This window comes from Capra hircus, chromosome 9 (assembly GCF_001704415.2).
Source record: "Capra hircus breed San Clemente chromosome 9, ASM170441v1, whole genome shotgun sequence".
Lineage (NCBI taxonomy): Eukaryota > Metazoa > Chordata > Mammalia > Artiodactyla > Bovidae > Capra > Capra hircus.
This window is the reverse complement of record NC_030816.1, coordinates 48,508,422-48,528,508: the sequence shown is the minus strand read 5'-3', so window position 1 is coordinate 48,528,508 and position 20,087 is coordinate 48,508,422. Positions and strand designations below refer to the sequence as shown.

Sequence of the window (20,087 nt, the reverse complement as noted above, 5' to 3'; positions counted from 1 at the left end):
AACAAATTATTTTTTAAAAGGAACTATCCTTAATTCATTGTGTTTAATATGTATCATTTACATGAAAATTGATTTTGCACTTTATATAGTTACCCTCTTGGAATTCACTGATTCATTTTTAAGTTAAGTCCTTATTTATGTTTACTTCTCCTTTTCTCTGCTACCAATATATCATCATTAGCAGTGTTTTTCTGTTGTACAGTAACATTACATATCTATATCTAGCAGAGGCTGATCACAAATTCACCTTTAGCTGTTTATTTTGTCAACAAAATTCGATGGAAAAGCAAATGTTTTATCTATTAAGAAAGCTAGAACAGTAATATTCTTCTCTTTTTTTCCTCCTTAAAAAAAAAGCAAGCTAAGAATATTTTGCTGTGTTCCAAAAGTTGAAAAAGAAAAAAATAAAAATAAAAAATACCAAGGTGCATTTTCTTCCTTGGCAGTTCACTATTACAATTCTTTGGAAATTATATGTTTTTCAATAAAAAATAATATATTGGGGGAAAGGCTAGAATGACACTTTTCCAGTCTGCCAGGAAACAGAGCCCTTCTTCAATTGAAGACCTATCAAAATATGCAAGCAAATGTCATGGCAACAGAAGCTCTCACCATGGTAACATCATCTCTGCTACAGAGGAAAACCACTCTAATTCGTCATGTACTTCAAGACAAGACATTAACTAATTCCAATTTTCATTTTACAATCTATCCATAACATTCAATATACCTGGCAGTAGTAAAGATTTAATAAAAACATTAATATTTCATAAGAAAGCAATATTAAAATCAAAGCTGACTCAATTTACATGCAAACTGATTAATGTGAGAAACATAAAATCAAGCTGACCCACCATACATAAAATCAAGATAGTAATGAAAACACAAAAACAAACAATACTATCACTACTGCTTGAGAATAAATACTCTAGATTCAACATGGAAACAATTATATGTTTTACTAATCACAACATAGCTGGCAGTAAAACAAAAAAAAGTCTTTTATAATCAAAGAAAAGATTTAAGTTTTTACTAGCATGTCTATTTTGCAATTCATTGCATATAATCCTGTTTTTATTTCATAGTGAGGGATTATTAATGGCACAAAAATTCTAATCTATAAATGTGTCTCTAGATGAAAAAAGTAAACTCAAACACAATTTTTAAACGGTTATAAATTAATCAGTTACTACTACAAACAAAAATTTACTATGCTACATAAGTTATTAAAATTCTCTTGCAAAAGCTTTAAACAAATAAGCATTATCAACTTTGTAAATTAACTTGAAAGATCTAATATCTGTCAAGTAAAAGATCTACTACCTACAGCATATTAAAGTACCAAATGGCCACCTTAAAATATTCATTTTTAGATGACAAACCACAAAAGATTAGCAATTCAAAATGTCAGTGAAATCATAAAACTGAAAACCTTATATGTAAGAGTCTAATAGAACCTATTTGGTTTATGATGTAGACTATAGCCAGATGGAAAATTCAATTTGAAGATACTTCTTTTTAAAAATCATCACCTCAGCATGATCAAAGTTTGAGCCTTAACACTTAGAAAGAATAGAGGTTTATATTAAAATAAACAGTTAATTTTTTCTTTGGAGAAAATACCCATTTTTCTCAAAATATTTAAATATTTTAGCAAATATACTTCAATTTGTTTAAAACACTGTTGATGAATAAAGTAATATAATTGTCACCTTTAAATAAAAATTTCAGTTATTTTCACATCAGCAAAACACAGAGGGAAACAAAAAGGCAGCATGTGATAAGAGAGTAAGCTGGCTTCAAATCTAGGTATGGTCTTTAACATAAAAGCAAGGGGAAAATCGCTAGAGATAAAGGAAGAAGATCTCTGTGAATGCAGTGTGATAAAGACAAGAGGATGACAAAGTGGAGGCTGCAGGACCAGTTAGGATGCTGCTGCAGTGGTCCAGGCAAGAGGCAATGAATGACAAGTGAGACTGGAGTGTGGCAGTGGTAATGAAGAGAAAAGGGAATAATTTAAGAGAGATTTAGGAGCTAAAGCAAGACTTGGAGATGGATCAGATGGATAAAAGAGGGGAAGGTGTCAAGATGACATCTAGATTTCTCACTCAAGTAACTGCATTTAAGCAACTGAGAGAGGAAATATCAGGAAAAGATCATTGTGTAGTCTCTATGTTGGTTTGTTGTTTGGGGAATAGAGATGGAGCAGCTGTACAGTGATTTCTGGTATTTCTGAAAAACTGAAAAGGTGATATCAGGGTAGGCAATTAGATAAACATATCTGGAGCTTAAACAGAAATCAAAACTGAGTCACAGGCTTACAAGAGATAATTGAGCCACGGGTGCGAATGAGACTTCCAGGGAGAGAGTGGAGCTTGAGGAAAAATGAAGGTCCAGCATACAGAGCCTTTAGAAACTCCAAACTTTGATAACTAGTAGAAGACAAAGACCTTGAGTGAGACGGAGAAGAAATGGCATGAGACTGAAAGGAATCAGGAGTGTGTGATGTTTCAGAAGCCATGTCAGAGTAAGGAAGTGTGGACAGTGGTACAGACTACCACTAGATAATCCAGCAAGAAAAAGGCTGAAAATGAACTTGATATTGTAAGGAAGAAAGATCACTGGAGACCTTTCAAAAAAGTAGCTGATTCAAATGGTATTTATATAGATGAAGCCCTTTCTAAAACACAATCATCCAGAAGTACAATATAAGAAATAAAAGAAATAAATCAGGGTTGTCATGAGATAAACAGAATGCATATAAACAAAACATGTAAACAGAATGCTTACATAGTAACCTATACCTGTACATGGTCCCCTGAGGCAGTTCACAGAAACCCAGAAATTTAGAACTTCATGTTTTGAAACCAGTGGGCTTAGAAAGATAATCTTAGAAGTGCCCTTTCATCTTTGATTTTCTATAATTCTATAAATACAATTTAATCTACTTTTTTTTAAAATTGAGGCTTTCCTGATAATTAATGACTGCTGTGTTTTAGTGAATACCAGATACCGATACACTTCTTTATAAACACAAAGAAATATCCTAGTATTGAGTTGTATGAGCTGCTTGAATATTCTGGAAATCAATCCTTTGTCAGTTGTTTCATTTGCTATTACTTTCTCCCATTCTGAGGGCTGTCTTTTCACCTTGCTTAGAGTTTCCTTTGCTGTGCAAAAGCTTTTAAGTTTAATCAGGTCCCATTTGTTTACTTTTGTTTTTATTTCCATTACTCTAGGAGGTGGGTCATAACGTGAGTGAGTGAGCGAGTGAGTGAGTGAGTGAAGTAGCTCAGTCGTGTCCGACTCTTTGCAACCCTGTGGACTGTAGCCCACCAGACTCCTCTGTCCATGGGATTCTCCAGGCAAGAATATTGGAGTGGGCTGCCATTTCCTTCTCCAGGGGATCTTCCTGACCCAGGGATCGAACCCAGGTTTCCCGCATTGCAGGCAGACACTTTAACCTCTGAGCCACCAGGGAACTCTAGGAGGTGGGTCATAGAGGATCTTGCTTTGATTTATGTCATCAAGTGTTCTGCCTATGTTTTTATGGTTTCTGGTCTTACATTTAGGTCTTTAATCCATTTTGAGTTTATCTCTGTGTATGGAGTTAGAAAGTGCTCTAATTTCATTCTTTTACATAGAGCTGTCCAGTTTTCCCAGCACCATTTATTGAAGAGGCTGCCTTTGCCCCACTGTATATTCTTGCCTCCTTTGTCAAAAATAAGGTACCCACAGGCACATGGGTTTATTTCTGGGCTCTCTATCTTGTTCCTTTGGTCTATATTTCCGTTTTTATGCCAATATCACAGTGTCTTGATGACTGTAGCTTTGTAATACAATCTGAACCCACTGTTCATTGCAGCACTATTTACAATAGATAGAACATGGAGGCAATGTAGATGTCCATCGACAGATGAATGGATAAATAATTTGTGGTGCATATACACAATGGAATAATATTCAGCCATAAAAAGAAACACGTTTGAGTCAGTTCTGATGAGGTGGATGAACCTAGCACCTATTATACAGAGTGAAGTGAGTCAGAAAGTGAAAGATAAGTACTGTATTCTAATGCATGGAATTTAGAAAAACGGTGCTGAAGAATTTATTTACAGGGTAACAATGGAGAAACAGAAATAGAGAAAAGACTTATAGCCATGGGAAGAGGGGAAGAGAGGGTGAGATGTAATGCAAAGAGTAACATGAAACTTACATTATCATATGTAATATAGATAGCCAACGGGAATTTGCTGTGTGGCTCAAGAAACTCAAATAAGGGCTCTGTATCAACCTAGAGGGGTGGGAAGGGGGGGAGATGGGAGAGAGGTTCAAAAGGGAGGGGATATATGTGTAACTATGGCTGATTCATGTTGAGGTTTGACAGAAAACAATAAAATTATGTAAAGCAATTATCCCACACTAAAAAAATAAATTAAAAAAAAGAAATATCCTAAGCTTTACTTTCCTCAATATACCATCAATTAGCTTTACTTGTCCTCTTTCTAATAAAAGTTATAAACTAAGTGTGATACTGGATGTGTTACAAGGTTATGTCTCTGAAAAACAGAACATTAAATCAAAACATGAATGAACTTTCTTCTAAGTTGGTGCTTGGGGTTTCACCCTCAATAGAATCATCACTTTAATATAGTACCTTTGTCACTCTTCTTCAATATTTTGCCAGGATTTTTTTCAGCACTAGTAATATCTTCTATCTTTTATTTGACTTCAGTTCCCTCACTATAACTACTGTAATGAAGCAGAAGTAACTCCTTGCTAAGTTGTAAGTGTGCGTGTGTGCTTAGTCACTCAGTCGTGTCTAACTCTTTATGACCCCATGGACTGTAGTCTGCCAGGCTCCTCTGCCCATGGGGATTCTCCAGTCAAGAATACTAGAGTGGGTTGTCATGCCCTCCTCCAGGGGATCTTCCCAACTGAGGGATCAAACCCAGTTCTCCCGCCCTGCAGGCAAATTCTTTACCATCTGAGCCACCAGGGAGGCCCCAGTTTCAAGTAACTAGCACCAAACAAATGAAGGCCAGGAATTTTTACACAAGTAGAAGCACTAAGAATCCTCTTCATTTTTCACCCTTCATTTGCCTCTGGAATATTTCTGTAGCATTAGAGAACAGACTGAAGATTATTAATAAAAGTCAAGTTTTGTCCATCCCTGACCAGCACCTTCTCTCTGCTCTATGTAGCCTCCCTCAAATTGCTAAGTTGGTCATTCAAAATAGTCCCTTTCTTCATTTACTTGAATTGTTGGCTCAAGGAACCCAACAGATGCAATACCACATTGTGAGAAGCTTGGAGGACTTTCTGATAAATGTGGTGGATTAAACACGTGCATTTATATCCACTTTGATTTGAAACTTCGCTAGAATGGGAGTTACAGGAAAGAGATATCAGTAGAAAAGGAAAAACAGGAGAGCAGAAAACAACCTTTTGAAAACTAGAAAGTAGGTGAAATTAATAAAGACTGAATGTGAAGTACCTGTGGGGAAGGACAGGAAGGCAGAGGAATTCCTGTCGGGTTCCCCAGAATGGGCTACTTAACATATGGAATAAATATGTACTGAGAAGGTTACGAGGGGGTGAAAAGGGAGATCTGGTACTGGGTAAAAATCAGACAGACTGGGAACAGACGGGGTAAAAATCATGAATAGGTCTGAACCATGAGTATTAACAGTATGAAACACCCTAATTCCTTTTATAGTTAGATCTTACTTCTTTCAGTCCAGGGAGATTAGGCTTAAAAATACTGGAACTCAAAGATCTAAACTCTATCTTCCTAAAACTTTCTACTATTTCTGTCCCCAGCCTCTAACTCTCCTCCATCTCCTCCTCCTTCAATGACATAAGATTCTTCCTTCCACCTGCTTGACAAGCGGGATGAAGACAGAAGCCAATCACATACCACCAAATTTGCAGTTTTACTAAATAGTAAAGCATATATACTATAGTATTTAATACATAATGTTTGAAAATATTAGTCCTCTTCCCTTTATCCCAGATACCTAGTTTGATGTCTCTCTACGTAACTTCACAATTAGTTCACATCCTTATTTCTAAGGAGAGAGTGAAGGCAAAATGCAGCTTATGACAAGGTGGAGCACATAAAATGCAACTCTTTCCTAGAAGACCACTGGTTCTCATACTTGAACACATGTCAGAGTCACTTGGAGAGCTTGCTAAAGCACCAATTGCTGGACGCCCATTTCCCAGTGCCTCTCATCAGTAGGTCTGGGTAAGCGACATTTGTAACAGCTTCCTGGGTGGTGTTAATGCCACGTTGTTCACAGGACACAGTTTTGAGAAGCACTGCCCCACAGAGCACAGGTTCTCAAGTGAAGGCAAACTTGCCTTGCAGGGGAAAGGAGGCAGTGACTGTATGCATTTTTGGTTGTCACAACCTAGAGGGGTGAGAGGGAGAGCTAATACTGACATCTGATATGTACAGACCACAGATGCTACGAAACATCCTACCACACACAGGACAGCTCCACACAGCAAAGAACTATGGGGCCAAAAATGTCAATAGTGCAGAGGGTGAAAAATCTTACCACAGAGTAAAATAGAATTTACTCCAAATATATGATTTGACCATTGTGCTGGTGAAAGGTCTTCAGCGAGTTTCAGAAATCTGACATGGAATAAACATGCGAAGAACTGTTTTTCTTCAAATACTGATAACTCTGAATTTTACTCATCCGTGACAAAATGAAGTTTTAAACATAATTAATACAAGATATATTGGGCTACAGAAAGAAATAAGCATTTATTTACATAAGGTTATTGGTAGATTTCTAGTAAAGAAACATCAGTTAACATTCATCTTGCAAGAATAGTAAGAAAACTAATTATAATAAAAGACTAATTTTGAAAAATAAAATGATCAGCTGTATTTATTTCCTAAGTGAAACACGAACAACTATTCATTTTGCTATAATAAATATTTAATATAAAGGAAATACTTTATTTTATAATGAACCATTTGTTTTAAGGAAAAGCTGATTATAGCACTAATCAATCCTAAGTAAACATATCTAAGAAAACTGTACTTTATATATACATGCATGTATGTGCATGGATATACATATATACATGTACATGTATACACACACACACACACACACACACACACACACACACACACACAAATATACTTACTCCAGTGGGCTGGAAAATAAGTCCATCCATTTCATGGCTGACTTCTTTGGCAAAATTTCCTTCAAGTAGCTATAAAATAAACATATGTTTTTAGAAATATAATAACACAAAAATCACTTTTAAAGTTTTTTAAACTTTTTCTAAGCTTTATAATAAACTTAATACATAAGCTTCAAAAACTGAAATACAAAATGGGGGAGAAGGGTGATCCAGAGGGATCTAGGCTAATATACTGTAAGATTCTTTTTTTAATATATGAAGATTTCCATTCCATGGCAGGCTAGATATCTCAAACAATAGTCCTAGCTGCAATAACCAAAATGATGGTAAAATATTCAAAACATATTTTTCCTTCTTCTAGTTTTATTAAGATATAATTGACATACAGCACTGTATAACTGTAGGTGTACAGCATACTGATGTGACTTACATATATCATGAAATGATTACCACAATAAGCTTAGTGAACACCTATCATCTTATGTAGATACAAAATAAAAATGTATTTTTTCCTTGTGATGAGAATTCAGGATTTATTCTTAACAACTTTCATGTATAACATACAGCGATATTAATTATCATAACTGTGTTATATATTACATCCCTAGCTCTAATTTATCTTACAAAGGTGGTCCAAAAGCACCAACTTCCAGTTATAAAAATATTTTTAAACTCACCATGCTGAGCCAGCATAAATGTAGCAAGACAAAAAGGCCAAAACCAAAATGACTGTAGAAACTCTGGGAAGTAATAAATATAGGGAATAAAAATAAATGCATCCACAAAGGAAGAGAGCAGAAAATCTTGCTTGGGGATAGGTGGAGTGAGAATAAGATTCTCTGAGAATCTGTAACTACAAGTTAGCTCACATATGGGGACTGCACCTTCAAAATGCATAATCTGTGTTTTCCGCAAAACCTCAAGCAGAAGATTTAACCTTTCTTTCTGTCCTACTTTTGCCTCATTTTCTGTCTTTATTGTATTTTTTCCAGCAAAAAATTGCACTGCAAGGAATACACACCATGAAATACAAACAACAGTTTTTTCAATGCCATATCTATTGAAAAGCACAATTATAGGCCCAATGCTCTCTAATTATTTCTGAACAATTGTTTTAAATGCTTCTCTTCCACAGACTTTTATTATTCTGAAAAACTGAACATGTGCATCACTGATGGAGGACCTAAACACTGATTTCTGCATCGTAGGAGAGAGAACAGAAGATACTTTCACAGAGCCAGGTAATAACACTGTTACCCAGAGTCTTGCCAAATGATATAATATTTAGGAGAGTTCTAGGATTCAAATATATTCCACCAAAATTTTGGATCTGCTGTGTGTAATCCAATCAAAATCTTTCATCACAATCACATCTTCTTAAAACTGCTATACTGAAAGGGAGATGTGCATTCCAAAAGTGACAACCAAGATTTCCAGTATATTTCACACGTCACAAGATCTGTGATTCTCTTCCCAAACTGTGACTTCATTTTCTCTGCCATTTCATTCCTTGAAATCTGCAATTTCTATAAACTGGGAGCAGCTCAGCAAAGAAAAGTAAGAACTATCCTACTTTCTAACTGCTTTAAGACCAATTTGAGTTTGAATAATTTACACTTCCTTAAAACTGTAATGTTCTTTAGTCAAGTTCATGGGGACAGAAATCAGAGAGACTGAGAGGGAGGGGAAAATGAGGCATTAGTGTTTGATGGGTACAGAGTTTCAGTATGGAAAGATGAAAAAGATCTGGAAATACATGATAACAATGACTACACAACAATGTGAATGTAATTAATGTCACTGACATATATGCTTAGACATGGCTAAACAGTCAATTTCATGCTATGTATATTTTACCACAATTTTTTTCAACTGTAATGCTCTTGGTGTTGTCTTTCTTGTAGTGTTTTGTTCTTTCCTCTGACTATAACATTAAGATAGTAGGAAGCTTGCAGTGGGACTCTCAGAGCCATGCTACCTAGAATTTGGCAGAACAGGTAAAAATTTCAGGACAGATGTGAAATTGATCGCTAATTCATTCATAGGTTTAAATGACCTAGCCATGTGAGGAGGGAATTTGCCTAAGCAAAAATTCAATATGGATTAAAAGTACTGATTTTTTTATAATGAACTAACTAATGGGTCAAGGTTCAAATAAGAAAAAGATGTATAATATTGATACATCTTGTATTTCATCACGTGAGAAAAGGTAACCTATTAAATTCATAGCACAAATCCTGTTGAGGAATGAAGCAATGAAAACAAAACGCCACAATCATCTTTATAAATAGTATTTTTTAAAGGTTAAACAATTTGTTCTTTTACTGTAGGTCCATCATTTATGGCACATAAACATAGCTTTTTCATTCTTAAGAGCATATTTCTCCAATTCATATATTGGATTATCCATGCAGATAAAGTATAAAGTATATGTTGACAAGACTCTAGATAACATAATGCTACCTGCTGCAGAAATGGAAGTAACTTCCTTTTTAATTTTACTCTAACTTTTTAAGAATCAGAGAATTTAAGGGACTATGAAACTTCTTAGGTCAAAATAAGAAATACTCCTTGTTTTCACCCATTTTACTCCCTGTTGATTACTCTAGACAATATTTCTTTCTTAACAATTTAAGTATCACTTATTATATATTAAAAGACCTTTTTATAATATAAAGGTCTTTATTCTATAAAGTATAAATACTTTATACTTTATATATATAAAGCTTATATACTTTATATAAAGTATAAACATGTCATAGCATAAAGTATAAACACTTTATAGTATAAAGTGTTTTTGTGCTTGGTCCTTATATAATTCAAAACACACAACCCCTCATGAGGTGTATAATTTTAATTTTGTATTATTATTCATTTCACTAGAAAATGAAACTGAGGCCATCAGAAATTAAGCGACTAGCTTCAACTCACTGGAAAAGACCCTGATGCTGGGAAAGACTGAGGGCAAGAGCAGAAGGGGACCACAGAGGATGAGATGGTTGGATGGCATCACTGACTCAATGGTCATGATGCAAACTCTGGGAGATGGTGAAGGACAGGAAAGTCTGGCATGCTGCAGTTCATGGAGTTGCAAAGACTCGAACATGCTTAGTAACTGAACAGCAACAGCAGCAGCAGCAGCTTCAACTCAGACAGTTAACAAAGTAAATTCATTCAGAACAGATTTCAATTAGACTTTAATTAAAAACAGGGAAATAAGCAAAGAAAGTCTCTGACCCTCTAAAATAAATGCCCTAAAGACTTCTGAAACTTCCCACGTACATTCTCCAATAATCATTTAAAACTTAGAGACTTTAAATGTACTGTAGCACATGCTACATGAATAAGATACATACAAAGGAAGATAAAATTCTTGAGGTGGAGGGAATTATTTTTTAGGGATAAAAATTTTATTAATATATATAACAAATTTATATAATTCATTTATTATTCATATTAGAAATCCGATACGTAAAATAATGTTAAATTTAAAATATTGCTTTTGGGGGTCATAAATTCTGAAAGAAAATTTATCCAAACTCATTACGAGCATCTTCTATACATCAGTGTCATTATCATTAGAGCCAATACTTAAGTCACTTAATATATTAATATATTTCCATTACTTTCACTGCTGTCTCTGAGTTATAGCATACTTCACTTCACACAGCAGACTATCACTGCAGATGTTATCTCAAGCTACAGGTACTGATTTGAATAACACATCAGAAAAGTCCCCTCCACAACCATTCCTTAGGTCTGTATTCATTTTCCTGAAAGTGTTCAGCATCTTTAAAAAACTGATTTATGGAAAAGCTCCATTTTTACTTACAATGTAAAACTTGCCTAACCTGACAACACATTTTTAAAAAGCAGACAATCCGTAAAATCATAGCTTTTGTTAAGGTCATTAGCAGACTGAGGGCTTCAGGAAACCAAGTAAACTGAATTCCAAGCCCTTCAAAGAAAGATGAAATACATCTTTCACTTTTGGAAGAATGTAAGAGGAAAAATTGGAAGTCATAAAAGCAGGTATAAAGAAAACCTGAAAATTTGATAAATTTTTAAAAACCACGTGTGAGTTAGTTTAACAGTTTAGAATCCCTGAAAGCCCCAAACACACGAGGAATCCAAACCTACTCACTAGCTCTATTCCTCAGGTTTCTATTAAGATTCACAGGAAAGACTAGGGGCAGGGCAAGAAAGATGACAAAGCCTCATCTTAGTTGCAAACAGACATAAAAGCCTTCTCAGACCCTATCTGATATGAAATAAAGGCCATCTGAGGATAAAATCGTCTGCAGCTACACAAGGGTCCAGAAAAGCCCTGGTCCAAGAATATTACATTGATAAAAAGCAGGAAAACTTGCTCCTGCCAAAACATCCCATCTGTGCAAAGCAAGACGGCTCCCAAGAGTAAGAGGTCAGCCCACTGATGGGAAACCCATCCCCGAGACTCAAGTGCCCAGGGTCTGCTTAATACCGAGGCTTGAGGTTAACACTACAGCACTACAGTCCCCACAGTCTGGCACTGAGTGACAAGAAACAGTAGATTACATAGTAGGGAGAGTGCAAGAGCGCAAAAATAGACCACTGCATGGTAGAGGCAAGCAGAGTCCACTGAAAGCTACAGGTGAAGCTGAACACTGGGGAAAACCCATCTTATACCCCAGGGCTTTCAAGTAACAGAAGTCATCTGTTTAAGGGATCTGAAGTCTTTGGAGCACTGAAGATAACTATACAGCAATACAAAGTGAAAGTGAAAGTCACTCAGTCATGTCCAACTTTTTGCAACCCCAAGGACTGTAGCTTGCCAGGCTCCTCCTTCCATGGAATTCTCTAGGCGAGAATACTGGAGTGGGTAGCTGTTGCCTTCTCCAGGGGATCTTCCCAACCCAGGGATCGAACCTAGGTCTCCCACATTGCAGACAGATTCTTTACCATGTGACAATACAAACCGATCTCAGATACAGAACAGATTATCACCCACTAATCCCACCTCCCACAAATGAAGCTTACTAAACTTAAAGAAGGAGAGGTATGCACATTACTAAACAAAAGACATTTACCTCAGTATCTATTGTTCTTATAGAAAAAAATGCAAAACATCCAATAAAAAACTATCACAAACACATACAAAGGAAGAAAAAATGACCTACATCCAATAGATGAGGTAATCAACAGAAGAAAACACAAAGGATGGCCCCTATTTTAGAATTATCAAACAAAGATTTTAAAATAACCTTCACATTTTAAAGGAAAAGATAGAAAACATGAATGAGCAAATTGGAATTTCAGCAAAGAATTTTTAAAAAAAAGGAACAAATAGAAATCCAAGAAATAAAAACATAATATCAAAGAAAGAGAATATTAATCAATGGGAATGACAATCAATGAGATTATCAACAGACTGAATATAACAAAGAAAAGAATCACTGAACTCAAAGAAGAGTATAGCACTTTTTCCAACTGAAACACAAAAAGACAAAAGGGGAGATATAGGGGTGGCAGGGAAGGTAGGAGGACAGAACTAGGAATCAAAACGCAAGGGTGAAGAGGTCTTTAAAATACAGACTACACATAGAGAGAAAAATCAGTAAGAATATAGAAGACTATTACAAAAATGAAATCTGACCTATTTAACATTTTATAGAAAACTGTACCCAGCAATAGGAGAAAATATATTTCTTTTTTAAGTGCATACAACACTTCTACATACGTCAAATCCACACAAAGTATGCTCTCTGACCACAATGAATTAAATTAATTAAAAGTAAAAGAAAAATATCTGGAAAATCCTCCAATGTTCAGAAACTCCATAACCAACTTTCAAATAACTCAAGAATAAAAAGAAGTCAAAAGGAATTCTTTAAGTATTTCAAAACAATGAAAATGAAAATACAATAGATGGATATTTGACAGATACAGTTGAACAGTGTCACTGGAAAATTTATTGCACTAAATGACTAATTAGAAAAAAAGAAAGGTGACAAATTAATGATACCAATTTCCATCGTAAGAAACTAAGGGCAACTTTAGAGAATTCAGGATGGAGAAGGCAATGGCACCCCACTCCAGTACTCTTGCCTGGAAAATCCCATGGATGGAGGAGCCTGGTAGGCTACAGTCCATGGGGTCGCTGAGGGTCGGACACAACTGAGCGACTTCACTTTCACTTTTCACTTTCATGCATTGGAGAAGGAAATGGCAACCCACTCCAGTGTTCTTGCCTGGAGAATCCCATGGACAGGGGAACCTGGTGGGCTGCCGTCTATGGGGTCGCACAGAGTCAGACACGACTGAAGTGACTTAGCAGCAGCACCAGCAGCCAAGGATAAGTTGCCAAAGTAAAAGTGACTACATCAGAAGAAAGTGTCACGGAACTGAAAATTTTTAAGAAATGGAGAAGCCAGGGTTATAAGTAGAGCAAACCAAACACAGAAAAGTTCAGTACAACAAGTAAAATGACCAGTCTTTGAGAAAAGAGTTTAAGTTAGGCACAGCTTCTAGGGAAAAAGGAATAGTTACCAAGAAGCCAAAAAGTGGCTGAATACACTTAATTAAAACAGAATGGCTTGAAAAGCTAAGTTTTATTTTAATAACTTAAATATCAGATAATTTTAAAACTCACTTTGCTCTCCATTTGTCTCTATACTATATTCCAAGATAAAATGTCCTATACCTTTAAGTTAGTCTGTTTTCTTTCCTCTTCTATCTTTTAAGTAAAACTTATGAATTGCACTTATTTTTTATATAAGAGCTAAGTTTTTCTTAGAAAATCTTATTAGATGATAATATCTCAATAAAAATAAAATTTCATCCATTCTTCCATTAGGAAGGTATTTCCTGACTGCCTACTAATGCCAGCAATCCAGTTAGTATTCAGGATACTACGAATCCAACGATGATATAAACTTAGGCCGATATGCCTAAACAATACCTTAAATTTAACAGTAAAACTACAAATACAATGATGTAATCAGCCATTTCTCCCTGTCAGTTTTTATTCAGAAACACAGTTCTACTTAAATTACCTAAGATTTGGGTTTTTAAATCATTTCAAATAAAAAAAATTTTTAAGATATTTTACTTTAAAAATATTTAACTACAAAACCTTGGAGAAGCTTTAAGGTGGAGTATGTGGTGATTTATCTATCCTAATGGCACCCCACTCCAGTACTCCTGCCTGGAAAATCCCATGGATGGAGAAGCCTGGTGGGCTGCAGTCCATGGGGTCGATAAGAGTCGGACACGACTGAGCGACTTCACTTTCACTTTTCACTTTCATGCATTGGAGAAGGAAATGGTGACCCACTCCAGTGTTCTTGCCTGGAGAATCCCATGGACGGGGGAGCCTGGTGGGCTGCCATCTATGGGTTCGCACAGAGTCGGACACGACTGAAGTGACTTAGCAGCAAAGAGCCTAGGACTTCTTTGGCCATATCACCCTCAACATGCCCAATCTCATCCAAAGATTCTAGGATACACTTTCAGAACTGCAATTTTCTTGATTATTTTCCACCAGATAAAATTAGATGATAATTAGATAAAAGATAAAATAGTAGGTAAAACAGCAATGCTATGGACTGCAGCCTGCCATGGGATCCCTCTATCCATGGGATTCTTCAGGAAAATATACTGGAGTGAGCAGCCATTCCCTTCTCCAGCAGATCTTCCCCAACCCAGGGATCAAACTCAGGTCTCCCACACTGCTGGCAGATTTTTTACCATCTGCTACCAGGAAGCCCCAAAATAGTAGACATAATTTATCAAACAGATATTAATAAAGCATGACAGTATTTCACAAATGCTTACAAGATTTAAATGTGTTTACCTATGAGTATTATATCTCATTACCTGAATACACTGCAGATGGCATGTAATTTTCCATTAACAAAGACTGGTGGAGCTGACAAAGATTATACCAGGTGATTGACTCTGGATTGATATTTTATACATCTATGAATCACAAAGTAATTGGAAATCAAATCATTATAAATGCACAAGCAGAGAAAGATAATACAAAAGGGCTAAAAATTAAAAACATGAGAAACAAAAGAGAACCTGTAAAGTTACAAAGCATAGACAAGAACCTTTAGAAATAAGGAAAATGATAGCTTAAGACAACAATGAAGAGGAAAATGAATCTACAGTAAAATTGGGAATACAAATTGGCAACATTAATTCATCATAGTATAAAAAAATTCTTTTCTTAAACAAAAGATTAAACTATCTCTACCTTTCTGTTCTGGACTATTCTATTCACAACAGATATTTTCTGGGTAGATAGTCTCCACATGGCCTCAAATGAGAATACTCAATACAGTAGCTTCTATCTGCTGACTTTTTAAAATGTGCTTTCATAATTCTCCTAAAGTCCTAGTTTTACCAATTCCCCCAAAATGGAAACTTCCACTCACCTGGCTATTACTATGTATTATTTTTAATTCCCAAAGTATAACTCCTAATTTAGGTAAAGATTATTCAATGCTTCTATACCTTAAATACTTCTCTAATAGCAAAAAATCACTCTATAAAACACCTTTCTTGCTCACCAAAAAGCCAATATTGGGCTTCCCTGGTGGCTCAGTGGTGAAGAATTTGCTTGCCAATGCAAGAGATATGGGTTCAATCTCTGATCCAGGAAGATTCCACATACCACGGAATAAGTAAGCCCATGCACAACAACTACTGAGCCTGTGCTCTAGCGCCTGGGAGCCCCAACTCCTGAGCCCACATGTCAGAACTACCGAAGCCTTTGCACCCTAGAGCCTGTGTTCTGCAACAAGAGAAGCCACAACAATGAGAAGCCCGTGCATCACAGCTAGAGAATAGCCTCCACTCACCACAACTAGAGAAAAGTCCTCACAGCAGCAAAGACCAAGCACAGCCAAATATAAATTAAATTATTTAAAAAATTTTAAGCCAAATTCACTCTTTATAAAAAGAATGACTTGATTTCTGTGTTTTTTTTTAACCAATGACACCTATACAACAATATCATTAAAGTTAGCTAATCAAAGTATAAATATTAATAACTTCTGGAACACTATCATTGGCTCTTTCATTAATTCATATTATTACAATTAAAATTAAGCAAAATAATTCAAAAAATTCTAGTGAATCCAACTTAAAAAGTTAGAAAATCTAAAATCAAAGTTTCTCTAGAAAATAGTTTGGTTTTTTTCATGGATGTTCGTCTTATTTCTACCAAAATTCCCTCATAATTTCACAAAGTAGAAGCCAACTCACCCTCATGAAACAATCAAAGTTTTTTTTTACCAGATTTCCAGTTTTTCTTTTTAATCTCAGAATGAGGCATCAACATACATTCATTCAGTGCCAGTAACTGACAGTCACTCTATCAAGTGTTTGAAATTTTAAAAGAGATCAATCAGTTTTCTCCTGGAAGGGCTAGTGTCAGATCCAGTGTGGAGGTCCCAAACTGAAATGCCTCTAGGTACCAGGCCATGAACCTGAACTGGACTGGGTATAAGATAACCAGGACTAGTGAACGCTATGACAAACTGGAGAGCACATCTTCATCCAGAAAGACAGTATTGTGCTAGCTTCAGCAGCACATATACTAGAAAGACAGTTTTTTTAAGGTTTAAATGAGCTTAATCTTTATGAGCCCTACCAGTTTAAGACTTCTGGTTAATATGGACCTAAATACACATAAAATAGCCATTTTACAGTCAGTGCTTTTAATAGGGGTGCTTAAAGCCTTCTGAGAGAACAGAAAAGTAATTATCATTTCATCTATCATCCGCGGTTCTATACAAATGTTTACTGAGTACTAATTATCCATGGGGGCGGGGGTGAAGATGGGAAGCACAGAAGGAGCAGAAGGAAGAGCTAACACATATAACACCATACGCCAGACACTGCTCTGAGCATTTTACATGTACAGTTGGCTCTCTGTATCCACAGATGTGGGACTAGCAGACACAGAGGGCCAATTCTACTACATTCGTTTACAGAAGGGCTTAAGCATCAAGAACTTAAGCATCACAGAGGTCTCGGAACCAATCCCCTGCAGATGAGAGACCCATATTAATTCAGTCTAGCCTCATAACAATCTTATAAAGTTAGTGAAAAGTGAAGTCGCTCAGTCGTGTCCGACTCTTTGCGACCCCATGGACTGTAGCCCTCCAGGCTCCTCCATCCATGGGATTCTCCAGACAAGAATACTGGAGTGGGTTGCCATTTCCTTCTCCAGGGACCATAATTATCCCCATTTTAAAGGTGAAGCTTAGAACCTGCCCATGGTCACAAAGCAAGAAACTAAAATCAAAAATCATTCTGGCTCCAGAGTCTACATTTTTGATGGCTTTTCTAAACTAGGCTATAACATCCCCAGATATCTCCTAGTGTCTAGTCCATATACTCCATCAACACACTCACAGCACACTGCACTCCCCTCCATCACAAGATGTTCATGTTTAATTATCTTACTACCAAACTGAGCTGTGGGCTGAGGACAGGAATCACATTTTATTATCATTTTATCTTCAACATCTATTACAGTAATCTGGTGCAGAGAAAGCTCTCACTTCAACAAATATGTACTAAATAAAAATGAAGTGAACAGCACAGTAATAGGATTAACTGTTAAAAAAAAAAAAAAAAAAGTCCATGAGCATAGGTCAGGCAGAAAATGCATGGAATGTATTGGGTTGGCCAAAAAGTTCATTCGGACTTTTCCATATGATGTTACAGAAAAACCCAAATGTGAACTTTTTGGCCAACCCAATATTATCCCATGAAGCTGTATAAGATAAAAACCTATTTTAAGAGAAATTTAAAAGCTACTGGTCTAATGTATACATACATTATTAAAGGGGTAAGATTTTTAAAAAATACTAAAACCATCATTCATAGTAATTTTCTCACAAACCATCCCTTGCTACCCTCATAACTGCCAGTGGGACAACTGAGTCTGGACAACAGGATCCTAACTGGCCTTCTTTGCAGGCTAACTTCCTCTCTCTAAACTACTTCGATTCACTGCTGCTAGAATTAACTTTCTGAAACAATCTGTTGTGTCACAGTCACATGTAAAAATCTTTGAATGCTCTCTCACTGCCTAGGGCCCAAGTTCCCTTGCTGCTGCTGCTGCTAAGTCGCTTCAGTCATGTCCGACTCTGTGCGACCCCATAGACAGCAGCCCAACAGGCTCCCCCGTCCCTGGGATTCTCCAGACAAGAGCACTGGAGTGGGTTGCCATCTCCTTCTCCAATGCATGAAAGTGAAAAGTGAAAGTGAAGTCGCTCAGTCATGTCCAACGCTACTTCAAATACAACTAAGGAAACAGCAACAAAAACTCAATCTAATCGTAAAGTACATTAATATCATGGATCGTCTTAGCCTGGTTTTTATAATTCTTTTTTTTTTCACCCCAGGGCAACCTCTCCTAAAGTTTTTTCCAAAATGCTTGTCCAGACTGCAAAGTGTAGGTGAGGATTTCCTTCAAGGGCAGAAAAGTATGATGCCCTAATTCTGGAAGAATTTGATGCACTTTTGGAAGGAATACATGCATAGGATGGATACTTACATAAACACATGATACAAAAAAATTAAACCAAACTACCTAAGAAGCTAGTGTGAATGTCACAAGAAAAAGAACAAAAACTAAAGAAAGACATCAACAAAAAGACCAAAAATTTGCAATGTACATAAAGGGAAACCAAGTTTATACAAAATATAATTTAACACTTTCAAACAAGGGACAGTGTGGTAAATTGCAGAACAACAGATCCCATTCAAAACTACATCCTCTGTTTGAACAGGTATGTACTAAAGAATTTACCTTACCCAGAAAGAGGTCTGGCCTTTGCCCTCTGCTACTGGGAGGTAATCTATAGACCCTTGGAATATCCTGCCTGGCAAGAGTATCTTCGTTTGCCTGCAGGGTTGGTCACTGAAAGTCTAACAATATGATTTATGATGTTTGAAACAAGCCACATCAGTTCCAGCCTCCAGAGTAACTGGAGACTAAATGGATTAGCCTGAACTTCTGGGAGGGACTGAATACTCACTAAAGGGGAGCCATGCTGGTAGTATGTCACTGATCTGCAAGGTAAACTCTGGACGCCAAAGGCTTGGGTAAGCTTTTCTGGCTGGCAATACTCTTGAGTCTGATCACACATCTTAGCCAGGAGTAGGAAATACTGTCTCTGACACCCTGAAGAGAAGGTTCCCATTTGGGCCACTCCATATTTTGCCCTACTAGGCTTAGGCTCATATCTTGCCTGGATTTAATTTGCATCCTCTTGTTACAATAAAACTTAACAGACTCTTCCTTTGGCTGGTTTTAACTTGTATCCTTTTGATACAATAAAACCATAATCATCAGGATAGTGCTTTTCTGAGTTTTAAGGCCTTCTAGCAAATTACCAATTCTGAAGGAGTCCCCAGGTGACCCCAGAATTGGTAATTGACTGGTCTGAAGTAAGGTGGCCCTGGGGATCCCCAAACTTGTAGCCAGTGTCTAAGTAAGGGCAGTCTTGTGGGGACTACGGAGTTGGCCTGAAGTCATTACAATAAGTTTTTGTCACTATATTTCTTGAGGTGATATAATTTAAACTGTCCTCAAAGTCACACCCCTCAGCAGGAAAGCACCTGACTTGCCCTGTTGGCATTACTGCCAGGAGGCTATTCAAGAAGTGACAGTCTATAGAACGATGCCACAGTGGCCCTGTTGGTTAATGGGTAAAGGGACCCAGTTAGCCACCATAGAGGAGGCCTTTATATACACAGAGTATCTCTGAACAAGGACAACCCATACTAGGATGACAAATGGCACTTATGAAGTACCAGAAAAACAGAATGAGATATTGTTATCCACAATATAAAGAGCATATAACGTTTCCTCTATTCTTCATATCAATTTCAAGATGACACAGAAAGTT

General features: G+C 36.5%; 1 protein-coding gene across 1 annotated transcript in view; it reads right to left on the bottom strand.

Moving 5' to 3' along the window:
* Nucleotides 1-20,087, bottom strand: part of RNGTT (RNA guanylyltransferase and 5'-phosphatase) — a 235,757-nt gene that overhangs the window by 105,603 nt on the left and 110,067 nt on the right. Inside the window, exon 12 of the mRNA XM_018053155.1 lies at nucleotides 7,174-7,242. Coding sequence (XP_017908644.1) covers nucleotides 7,174-7,242 — 69 coding nt within the window. The remainder of the gene's footprint in view (nucleotides 1-7,173; nucleotides 7,243-20,087) is intronic.